The following is a 13,049-nucleotide window of genomic DNA, read 5'->3' as shown; positions in this document are numbered from 1 at the left end:
GCTCTGGGTTTCTTTCAAAAAAAACACTCAAGTAATATGTATCAAAGAACTGTTCAGAACTAATTTTAAAATTTTAAAAATAAATACCTCTATTTTCTGTTTCACAAATGGGTAGGAACTGTTAGAGAAGCTGGGATAAAGATGTTTTGCAGCGAGCCTTTGAGTGGAGGGGGGGAATAAAATGAGTCATATGAAATCTATGCAAATGACAATATACTATATGAATTACAATTCTGTTTGCACATTAGAGAAGGGAGCACTTAAAAAGCACTTGAATTAGCCACGTGAGATTCTAGGCCTTGCTTTGTTGAAATGCAGATATACTCTACTTCCTCCCTTCAAGTATCTTGGCTTTCTTGAAATGATTAAAAAAAAAAAAAAAAAAACCCACTTAGGTGAAAAAAATTATCAAAGCTATCCTGGAAATCTCTTGTGTCAATCTAGCCAGTCTTATGCTGTGTAGAGAACTGATTAAAGTTGTATGCTAATAATGATCCAAAATTTTGCAGCTATCCTTAATAACAACCTTTTCATATTCATCACATTTCTGTAACTAGAGAAAGTTAAATATTTACTCTATAAATATGAAAATTTTAAGAAATAAATACCTCTATTTTCTGTTTCTCAAATGGCCAAGAACTGTTACAGAAGCTGGGATATCCATGTTTGGCAGTGGGCCTTGAGTTGGATGGAGGAAGAGAAATAAAATGAGTTATATAAAACATTATGCAAAGGACAATATACACATGAATTACAATTCTGCACATATTGCATCATGCTGCATTTTAATTTCAAAAGCACATACAAAAGTATGCATGGTTTGCTGAGATGATCTTGTCTCCTCTGCATTGATGCTTTCGAAGTTTTAAAATAAAATTCAGTAACATAATTGTTGAATAAAAATTTTTGGTAAGAGTTGACAAAATAACTTTTTTAATGTTATGGAAAACTTTCCTAATGATACTACTAGAGGCTCTGTCCCCTGCTCACTTTGCTTGGCAACCCACATGCACACTCTTCTATGTAAAATGTAGAGGTAAGACAGAGTAAGTCAAATCTGTTCTATGTAAGAGACACATGTCGAAACGCACTGATCGATATCTTATCAGGAAATAACCTCTGTAATTATTTACCTGTGCATTTGTAGTGACGTAATTGCTCTGCCCACTTGTAGCATGTGACCAGCATCCCTCTTCTCCCATTAGCTACCCCATCGCTCAGCATTCTCAAGGTCGAATAAATATCACTACGTAATTATTTACATAGGAAAAGGCCTTTTCCTAAGTGAGGAATATTGTTGCATCCGAAAGAGCAGGACTAAAATATTTACAAACTACAGCCACTTCCCAACTTACGTAAGGGTTGCGTTCCGCGGAACTCTACGCAAGTCAGAATTTCCCTAAATGCTTATGCAGCACTCACAACTATGCGTGCTGAATTCAATTGAAGCAAAAAAAGAAATATTTGGCAAACACGTAAATAGAATTATTTATTCAATTTTTTTTATCTGATGGGCAGGAAAAATTACAAAAGTGTACAAAATTACAAAAAGAGATAATTACAAAATTACAAAAAGAGACAGGCATAATGTCAGCAAGTTTCAAGTATCGCTGCCTTAAACTTGCTGACTCTATGCCCGTCTCTCAAGCATCGTTGCTAGAATTAACTCTCCAGCTGATAAGCACAACACTGCGAAAGTTGAGGGCTATGGAGATTTAGAAGAGGTTTTTCCCAACACATCACAAAATTTCTCTGCAGCTGCAGAATCGACACTGGTGACTTCACCACATACTTCAATATTTTGGAAACCAGCACGATGCTTGAACCTATTAAAAGACCAGTTGCTTTCCACGAACTTGGCTTGGGATTGGCATACTTATCCTTAATATCTTCATAAATACTTCTTGCTTTTGCTTGAATGGCCATTGGACTCAGGGGCATTTGCTTCTAAATCTGATATTTCATCCATATTATTAATAGCTTTTCCATCTTCGATATAGCACCTGAACACTGTTTTGTGATCACTGTTGATCTTAAATGTGTAGATCTTTTAACACTTTCTTCTATACGTGCACTGTCCTTTAAAATAGTATTCACTGTTGAAGCAGCAAGATCTAATTCTGTGCAATAGATGACAAACTTTGTCCTGCTTCGTACTTCTAAATTATCTTCATTGATAAATAATTTTTTGTTTCCTAGCACTACCACTTTCTGTTGGTCCCTTTCCCTTCACCATAGTAATAAGTAAATAGGAATGAAGAGAAGATTCTGAAAATTTGTTTTTTTTTTTTTTGATTGAAGATTTCAGTGAAGGGGGAACACATTTCACCATAATAACATAAAGACCCACACAATTCCAGTTATCAGGATTATCGCAAATGCAATAAGATCAAGTTTACTACTTATTTATAATAGGTTGCGCTAACAGAAAAGCCCAATAAACCAGAAAGTGTAAATTGTTTCATGGTTGTGAATCCAGAAATGTGCTTTAGAAAAATATCACAAAGCCGTTCAAAAATTGGATTCTTATAACAGAACATATGATAAAAGTAAACAGAACATAACGATGAAAGTGTAGTGAAATTTCCATTATAAAAATGACCTTTAGAAAGATAAATAACTTAGTCATATAGCAAAAATTTCAACTTCTGAGATCTTGAAATGAATTACCAAAAAAAAAAAAAAAAAAAAGTGTTATTGGGTTCACATTACAATATTTTCACAATACTTCCATTTATTCCTACAGGATGCAAAATACGTTTCCACGATTTTTTAGTTTTCACCGGCCGGCAAAAACTTCCGTAAAGTTGAATTTCCGTAAGTTGAATATTACATCAGCCGGGAGTGCCTGTATACAAATATTTAAAATATTTCCAAAATACTACACTATTTACAAATATATGAATTATACGGATGATGGGTCCCTTCCTCAGCTGACATCAATAAACAAAAAACATGTTACAATGGAACATCAAATGATGCAGGATGTGTCATGTATTAGACAGTGAAGCACATACACGAGGTTGGTGAGCATTATGGAAGCAGTTGTTTTGCAATGTGACGAATGTTTGCATGCATCCCGCGTATGCACTCTACATTGTCAACAGCAAGTGTTTGATTCTGCTCAGTAACCCATTTGTGTTCCTTCCATTTAACATTCACCAACCTCGGGCACATGCTTCACTGTCTAATATGTGACCACACTCGCCATTATTTGATGTTCCATTGTAACGTTTTTTGTATATTAATGTTAGCTGAAGAAGGAACTCATTGTACCTATAGTGTAAATATTTGTATAGTTTTGTATAATATTATACTAATATATTAACATTATAATGCACTGATCAAAATCTAGTCAGGAAATGACATGTAATTATTTACCTATGCATTTGTAGTGACACAATTGCCCCATCCTCTTCTCCCATTGGCTCAAGTAAATATCACTAGGAGGAAAACTTTTTTTTAATGTATAGAGAGATTATTCAGTTAGCTGACAACTCAACAAATGTCTGTCTTATTAGTTCTAGTAATCATTATTTATATGCCTCTCTGCAATACCATGCATATTTGATGTGCATTATTTGATGTTCTCAACATTAGCTATTCATGTTTACTGATCATAAGGGTGGTGAATGTTTAGAAGCCATTATACAGAAATTCATTTAACCTTATTATATTGCTTCAACTGATGAACCAGTCTTTTCAACCTTTTTTCTTGATGCTCAGTTATCAATTAATCATTCATTATCCTATTTTAACTAACCTAAACTTTATTTAATGACGTTACCTTAGCAAGGTTAGGTGTATAACAGATGGTATATTCTACATAATATTCATTTTATATTTCAGCAATGTACACCTTACACCGATATAAGGTGCCAGTCATAGTAAGAATGAGTGAGAGATAACACATGATGCAGCATGATTATTAGGCTAATAAACTACTACTATACAAAAGACACAGAAGTTTCCTGTAGCTTTAAAAGGTTCGCTGTTCTTAAATAATTTACATGAATTCACCAAAGTGATTCATGTAAATTATTTCCATAGTTAATTCAACAGCAGAGTATCAGCACAGAAGTGTTCTACAGGATATCAAAGAGATAATTCCTCCTTTCCTTAACTAATTGATATATAATTTAGAACAGATTGAGTCATTGCAGCTCTAACATCTATTAACTCCAACCAAAGCACAACATGTTATTTTGAAATAAAATAAAATTTTATTTTATCACTGTTGAGAACGAGTTCCCTAACATAACCAGTAACAACACTGTCCTTAGGTATTCCCTGAGTGGCATGATGTGCAGATAAACTGTGCTGTTTGAAGAAAACTTTATCAACTTTTAAGCCATTAAGTCAATACCTGCAAATAATGATACCCTCAGGACAGAAATCTTAGGAATGAGACCATAAAAGATAATCCCTTAGATTCTTTTCTACCAAACCATTTGCTAACGAGATTAAGTAAACCACAGTATAAGTTTCACCCATAAACAAATCAACAAGTTCTTGTGACGAAGTGATCTTTTTTGTGATGGCGATATTACAAAGACAGCTGGTAAGTATTTACATATTATAGTGGGGGCCTCAACATCCAATGGTAATTCATTCCACAAAACCCATTGAATGTTGAAAATATTGTAAGTTGAAACCAATAATACACTGATTCCCTATAATTCGTTCCCCAACAACACAAACTAGGTATTTCTTACATGTTATACTTCATTTTTACATTAAAAATTAGCATTTTATAAAAATTATTTATGAATAGTCATAAAACAATTTAAAATAAAAAAAACAATAAATTAGCATTTACTTTAGACGAAGTGCAGAGCTGATGAAATCAATAGTGGCGTAGTGGTGGTGGTGGGACTATATCAAGTGTCAGGTGTCTTTTCAGTCTTTAGTTGCCAGTGGCAAAGAAACTGTCCAAAGTGGACTGTTTATGAGAACTTTTTTGTAGCTTCCTGAAGTCAGAAATGACTGTCTTCCATTTTGCACATCATGAAGTCAGTGTTTTCAATGTCAGGGTGTTTTTTTTACCACTTCTCTTAAACGCTCACAACAAGAAATAACAGCCTTCAACTGTTCAGCTGACACGTTTTGGGTGTCTTTTTCTTCCTCTTCTCCGTGTCACCTTCCATAATTTTCTCCAATTCTTGTAGCTCCTCTGCTTTTAGCTCATGCTGAGTGCCAATAAGGTCCTCCACATCCTCTTCGCCAATCTCCACACCCACTGATTTACCAATAGTAACAATATCATTTGTCAAAGCACCATCATCTTCAAATCCATCAACATTATGAATAATTAAAGGCCAGATGTTTTTGAAGGCTGAATTTAAGCACCTGGTGGAAACATCATTCCAACAACTTGCAATCAGCCTCACAATCCAGCATGTTGATCTTCAACCTCTAAAAATCTTTGAGGGTGACAACATTTTCACCAATACTCGTTGCAAAGCAATTTGCAAACATTTTCATGGCGGAAATTTTCTTGAAGTTTGCAATCACTTGCTGGTCCATTGATTGAAAAAGAGGAGTGGTGTTTGGTGGCAAAAATTTGACTTGAACAAAGTCAAATTGTACCTCAAGAGATTGAACAACGTTTGGATCATGGCCTTGCGCATTATCCAGCAGGAGCAGTGCCTTCACAGAAAGCTTATTTTTCTCAAGATAACCCTTCACTGAAGGACAGAAAACTTCAAGCTCCCATTCATTGAAGACATTCTGTAACCTAGGCCTTCTTGTTACTGTGTCAAAACACTCCCAGCATGCCTTTGTCGACCTTTTGTTGTTTAAATACTCTGGGAGTGTTAGAATGATACACAAGTAAAGGCTTCAGCTTAAATTCTCAAGAGGCATTGGCACCCAACAAGGAGAGTGAGCCTATCTTTCATAGGCTTATGCCCAGGTAAACTAGCCTCATCCTTAGTGATGTACATTGAGCATTCACTTCCAGAATAGGCCGGGGTTTCGTCAATGTTAAAACCCTGCTGTGGAAGATAACCCCTCCTAATCAACAAACTCTTGGAATTCAATTTTAAAGGTCTCAGCTGCTTTTCTATCAGCACTGGATGCCTCCTCATGCCTTTCAACACTTTGTATATTCAACCTTTTTTTGAAGCATTCGAACCAGCCTCTGCTGTCTTTAAAGTCGTCAAAGCGCACAAGTACCGCAACTGGTTGATGGAACTTTAATTTTCAGATCATCACAGATCTGAAACAATCATACGAGTTACATTCCACGTGCCACATTTTGAAAAATAACGTTGTTGAACAATAAAAAAGACTAATTGATTGAGAACAATCGTACAAGTGATGGTCCCTGCGGCATACGTCTGAAAAATTTCACCCATATCAGAAAGCCATCGGTACCTGCAAATATCACTGGTCCGTAAAATAAACGATCTTATGGAAGGTATATCGGTTCCTGAGAATAGATCAGATGTTGATGTCATTGTAAGTCGAGGGCCCATTGTATTTTTATTTACTATATAAAAATTAACCTTAAAACAAAATTCTTTCAATTAGATCTTAGTTTGTTTTACTAAAACTTTTAATTCTACTAAAAAATTTTTAAGAATTCCATAATAATAACCCTTAGTTATTGTGTTTGTGGTCATTGAAGAAGTGGTAAAAAAATACCATGAAATGTTTGACCCCATTATGTATATATTTCCAATTTGGAAATAAACATAATAATATCAACATATGTTTTGAGTGCTTTATTATCTTTAAACTACACTGTCCTTACATGTTTTTACCTAAATTTGTATGAGGAAGAGTGTGCAATTTCTTGGTGGCCAACTGCTATTGCCATTGACTGGAGGGCAACAGCAATTGATTTTCAGGTGAAATGCTATTTTCAAGAGAATGCAATTTGCTGTTTAAAAATAAAAGTTTAATTTATAGTTGTTGCAGAGTATAGTCAATTTCGGTAACATAACCATACGTTATTATTATATTAAGGTTACGTTAACTTAATCTGCAAAAGGAAATGTCTATGCCCACAATCAAGCAATTTATACAGAACAAACTAGTGAAGGGCACGGGGCGGCAGTTCATTATCATGTAAATTTATTTAAAAGAGTAAGGGATTACCTCAATCTTTTGCGTAGAATGCTTCCAGTCAATGCTCTCCAAATGTAAACAAATAAAATAAACAGATAAAATAATTTTGATGAATTCTTTCACTCATAGCAGACATAACTGATTTGACACACAATGGAATCAAAAGCCAGAGCCCCAACCCAACTCCGAAACACATCAAACCAACTCAACAAGACCATCACAACGTGAGAAGACATTGTGTCAGAATAATTAAAATAACTAAAAATGGAAAACTGTTTACCACAATAAATAATTAAAATCATGATTATAAAATTTGGATAAACACACAATTTTTGACTGATCGTCTTGTTCACAGGTCAGAAATAACGCGAAGTGTGTGTGTGTGTGAGTGCTAAGTTCTTAAATGGAGAGATTATTTGTATTGGCGCATGTATAAAGAAAGGCCAGAATCTGAAATTAGGTAAGGACGGTGCATGTTAATAGAATTTGTGTGCAACTTCATTTCAAGGGTTTCAGCAATCGATAATTTTATGTAATTATGTTGTATGTTAAAATTTCCATTTCATTAAATAGGAATGCGTGACTTTCACTGATGGCATGAAAAGCCAATTCCGATGCGGCTGCATGTGATTTGCAGACCAAAGGGGTGTGTTGTTTCTTGCATAAATCTAGAATACACAGAGTCGACCCCTGATACGATGAATCGCACTGACTACAAAAAAATATTGTATACAAGATCATTTACTTATACCGAAAAAGTACTGTGATTTTTCAATATATTATGGAGCTTCTGCATAGGCCTGGCTACAATTTTGAATTCTGTATCTTTAAAGTGTTTACTGAGTTGCTTATACCATTGTTCGACGTACAGTATAAAAATAAAAAGTATTTTTATTGGTTTTATTAATAGTATCGTATTTTCTGACTTATTTTCAGATGGTAATCTGAGTTGATTAATAATGGAGAGCGGATAGACTTTATTTAAAAATCTGTTGGTTAGTATATCAATTTCTAAGTCTAAGGTGGGTTCAGAAGTAGAATATTTGTAAGTGTTAATGAACTGGTTAAATATTATGGACCTTTTATAAGAAAATGGATGATAACTTCTGTAGTGCAGGAAAATCCCTGTATTGCTGGGTTCTTTGGTAAATGTTAAATTTAAATTGTAATTTTTACATATCTTGTGTAAGAGTGAAATTTAGAGCTTTTGTTTCTATATTTCTTCCTCCAAAATTTGCTAAGGTTAATTTTAATTGTAGGATTCCAGGTACTAAACTTGCTTTTGCCACATTGTGCCGTATTATTAAACTTGCTTTAAATTCTCGTTTCTCGATGAAGAGCAGTTATTATTCCCAGGTTACCATACTTTGTGACAAAATAAAAAAATAATAATAATAATAAAAAAATTTACATTAAGACAATTGGTCAGTTTTGAAAACCTTTATGGATTTGAGGCAGTATGCATTGACCACTGAAATAAAAAAAATAGGCACTCAAATAAATTAAGTGCATTTAACAGTTTCAAATTGGATTCGAATAAACGTTACTAAAACCCCCCTTGTACAGATGAAACATACCCACTAACAACCTGGAAATGTTTACACAAGCGGTCGCTCAAACATGTACGGACACTTCTGCTATTCCTCCACAAAGAGAATAGGGCTGCACATAACAAAAATCTAGCTTACACACACATTCTTCTCTATCACATTACACGTATAATGAGTCGACATATAAACAAGTAACTAATCTGTCTTCGTGTGTGTGTGTTAACAGAGGATCACATCACACTCCTATCAAAGAGACTAAATTTTAATTTGTCCCCACGTAAACTCCCTAAGACACAATTTGTGATAGAATTTGAGTTTGTTTTCCGCAGTATTCCACAAAAAGACTTATTGGTCCAGCAAGTCAATCAATGACCCCAAAAATCTTCGGTTACCCAGAATGTATAACAATGAAGTTAAGTATTGTGTAATCTTAGGGGGGGGGGGAAACAAAGGTATTATCATCCAAAGAGCAGATAAAGGGGACACTGTAGTTATTCTGAATAAATTGGACTATATTAACAAATCGGACTCTATTATATTGGACAGTTCCACCTACAGTGAGATAAACCTATCTATATTTACGAATTTAGTAAATTGATATAACAAAACACTAATTTCATACCGTAAGAGTGATTTTATTTCTATGGCCAATTAAAAGAGCCGAAAGCTAGGACTTATTATATTCCTCTACTTTTTGGAAAAGTTAAACTTCATAAACCCAGTTTTCCCATACGACAAGTTGTATTCTACAGTAGCTCAAGGTGTCTTGTCAATGATATACAATAATTTTTCTAGCGGGGATAAGGAGGTGATTATTCCCTTGTATAAGGCAATGTTCGGGCCACACCTTGAGTACTGTATACAGGTCTGGAGGCCTCATTTCAAGAAGGATGTAGAGCTGCTGGAACGAGTACAGAGAAGGGCAACAAGATTAGTGAATGGAACAAAGGGTTGCTCTTAAGAAGAAAGGCTTAAGTTTTGCAAATTACAGTGTCTGAAGACTAGGCACCGGCGAGGTGATCTGATAGAGGTGTATAAAGTCTTGAATGGCTTGAGCATTCTCAATGCTGATGGGATTCTTCCTCTTGCTCAGAATAATCAACTGAGAGGACATAAATTCAAATTGAGGAAAGACAGATGTGGGATAGATGTGTAGAAATTTGCTTTTAGCCAGCAGGTAGTTGGTTGGTGGAACAGACTTCCATCCCTTGTTGTGGAAGTTGATAGCCTAAATAAATTTAAGGCTCAGCTGGACAGGTATTTTGAACGAATGGAGGGGTGAAGTGGAAGTTTTTTTTTTTTTTTTTGGCTGATGCTGCATACGCTTGCTTTCTTGCATCATATGCCTCTACTAATGCTAATGATCACCCCAATCAGCATGAATCCTGCTCATCAGAATCAGAGGGTAGGACCATGGTGTTGTCAGAATGGTTGATCTTGTTGACAAGCAAGCCAGTCTTTGAAAGCAAAGTCCAAACTAGAGTGCTATAACTGAGGCCCCTCAATTACCAGGATCCCCATTCCTTTCAAAATTTCCATCAGTTGCAGTGCATAGCAAACATGCCGGATTCCTAGCTTAGCCTGAGGATATGAGTAATGATTCCAGTTATGCTAATTTGGAGGACCAGCAGCATCTTTATGAGCTCCCCTAACCATGTATAGGTACCCACATTGAGGTAGTGAAATACTAAAGCCAGACAAAAAAAAAAAAGAAAAAAAAAAGTGTCATAGTAAGTTATATCACATTATCCAGAGGCCATTTTTCAAAGGACAAGTTACAAAATACTGAATCAAAGCCTTAATTGCATCAATATATGAAAAGAGAAATAAAGCTGAATGTGAAACTTTCATGTGAAATGAGTACTTTAATTTCTTAGTATACCTGGTAAAAATCAGTACAAATATTTTAGAAGTTGAGAAGTATTGTTGAATATAATCTTGAGGAAGAAGAGCCAGGCTTTATGCCAAAGAGGGCATGTCAGGATCAAATATTCATACTATGATAAATAATAGAAAAGTTATAGGAACATAACAAGAACCTGTTTTTAAGATGCACTGATCTTAAAAAAATGCTTTTTCAAATTTCAGAAAACTACATCAATGATATTTGAATGGAAATAAAAAGTTTCTATAAAACGGAGAAATATGCAGTGAGCAAGCATTGTAAAATGATTTAAGGTTAAAGCAGAGTGAGGTAGGGCTGCACATTTATCAGTTCACATTTTTATATGGACATCCTTTTAGCAGTATACTTAACTTAACTTAGTCTTTCTTGTAGAAAACATTTTGACAAAAAATAAATCAATTCACTTAATTTATATCTTTACTTACCATAAACCATGAATTGTCCAATACCAAACACTGGATGGAATATGGCACTAAAAAAAAATTAATTATATGATTAGCAAGCATAAATTATTCTAATCATATCCAACTTATTATGTAACAGGGTAAAATACACCTGAACAACTTCAAGATTTAAACTACATAAAATATTACTCTCACAAATGAATGACTAAAACAGCTTAATACACCAAATGAGTAAGTTGCTCATTTAGCATATTCATATCATTATTAGAATGGCTAAAGGAAGCAATAAACAGAATTTATTCTGCACTGAGAGAGAGAGAGAGAGAGAGAGAGAGAGAGAGAGAGAGAGAGAGAGAGAGAGAGAGAGAGAGAGAGAGAGAGAGAGAATCCCATCATAAAAAAATTTTGCCTGGAACTTAAGATCCATAAAATATACCTATACACTGGTTGACAAGAAATGTATATTGACCCACTTGCGCAATGTAACAGGATAAGTACATTTCAAGTGTATAATTATTTGTTTAATAAGGAACAGTTAATACAAAAATATCATTCAATATAAAAAATAAGTTTCAGTTACATGAATATAGTTCAATACAACTTTCTTCAGATAACATGAATGGAATGAAGCAATTAACGACTATAAACAACAATTCAAGAGAAATTTATCACAGGCAATGACAATTTTTTCCTTCTGCTCTTCAACATATTACACCTTTGCAGCTGTAATCAAGGATAGTTTGAATTTTTTAATCTCAATACTTCCCAACAGCAATCTTTTCCCATAAGTGAAAGAGAAAAAAAAACAACACACTTTACAAATGCCATATGAATGTCACATCAAAGTCTGACCAGGGTAAAAAAATAAAAAACCCCAAAGTTTGTAGTTAAAAATTCAACCAAGTTAACTAGAGGTATTTTTTTTTTTTTTTTTTTATGTGAAAACATCTTTGGCAGCATCTACTAAATTTTTCAGACTGAAGTAAAACTGATTGGTAACAAAAATAAAAGATGGAAATAATGCAAATGATGTCACTTCCTACATGACACTATGATGCCGACTCACTATTGATTCAGTAGAGTAAGTAGCGAGCACGAGCATAAAATGTTACATCATTCATACTAAATATTTCAGACTAAATTAAAACCGACTGGTAACGAAAATGTAAGATGCAAATGACGTCACTTCCTAAACGACACTAACTCGGTCGCTAACATTGATTCAGTAGAGTAAGTAGTAGGCATGAGCATTAAGTGTTGCATCATTCATAACTTGGTTCGAGCTATTCGATTTTAAAAATTTAAACAGTTTTTAATTTCTTTCATCGTCTACTATCGAACTGTGAAAAGAGTTGAAAATATAATCTCAAGTGTACATTTCCTAAATATGTTTTCACATAAAATAAAACATCTTTTATGCGCACAGAGCACACACACTGGGTTTTTTTTTTTTTTTTTTTTTTAATCCACAATAGGCAAAAAAAAAGACTATTTGAACATGTATTTGCAAAATTAAATTTTGCAAATACATGTTCAAATAGTCTTTTTTTGCAAAATTAAATGCTTTAGCATTTAATTTTGCAAATATGTATTCAATATACCTTTATATCATCTGCATAATTTGACACAACAGCCTGATATATCTTCATCAATATCATTGATAAATATAGAAAACAAAGGGCCCAGCACCAAACCCTGTGGGACTCCACTAATATCATTAGTCCATGAAGAGCAGTGTTCCTTGATTACCACTCTGTCTCAACTCAACCATCCCTTTATCCAAAGTAGCAACTGGCCCTTAATGCCATGCTGCTTCAATTTGTGCAGCAGTCTTATGTGCAACAGTATCAAAATATTTCCTGAAATCCTAGTAAATTATATCAAAATTATTTTTTGCATCCAGTTCCTTTGTGACCATATCGTAGTCTCCAATCAAATTGATCAGACAAGATTTCCCATTAACAAACCCATGCTGTGTCTGAAGTATAATAATTGCAGCTTATATGATTCTGTATTATTTCTTTTACCAGTGATGCCATTATTTTCCCTGGAACAGAAATTAAACTGAGGTCTGTAATTACTCTTGTTACCATTTGACCTCCCTTTGTGAATTTG

The 13,049-nt window shown here is 34.2% G+C and overlaps 1 protein-coding gene across 1 annotated transcript in view; it reads right to left on the bottom strand.

The window, feature by feature from the left end:
- The window catches only part of RNaseX25 (Ribonuclease X25), a 161,994-nt gene that overhangs the window by 126,667 nt on the left and 22,278 nt on the right, over positions 1–13,049 (bottom strand). Inside the window, exons 3-4 of the mRNA XM_090379814.1 lie at positions 10,956–11,002; positions 609–678 (exon numbers count right to left, since the gene is read on the bottom strand). Coding sequence (XP_090235940.1) covers positions 609–678; positions 10,956–11,002 — 117 coding nt within the window. The remainder of the gene's footprint in view (positions 1–608; positions 679–10,955; positions 11,003–13,049) is intronic.

The sequence above is a fragment of the Mastigoproctus giganteus genome, chromosome 8 (genome assembly GCF_048544385.1).
Source record: "Mastigoproctus giganteus isolate SK-2022 chromosome 8, ASM4854438v1, whole genome shotgun sequence".
Taxonomy (NCBI): domain Eukaryota; kingdom Metazoa; phylum Arthropoda; class Arachnida; order Uropygi; family Thelyphonidae; genus Mastigoproctus; species Mastigoproctus giganteus.
This window is presented reverse-complemented; position numbering and strand designations above follow the sequence as displayed.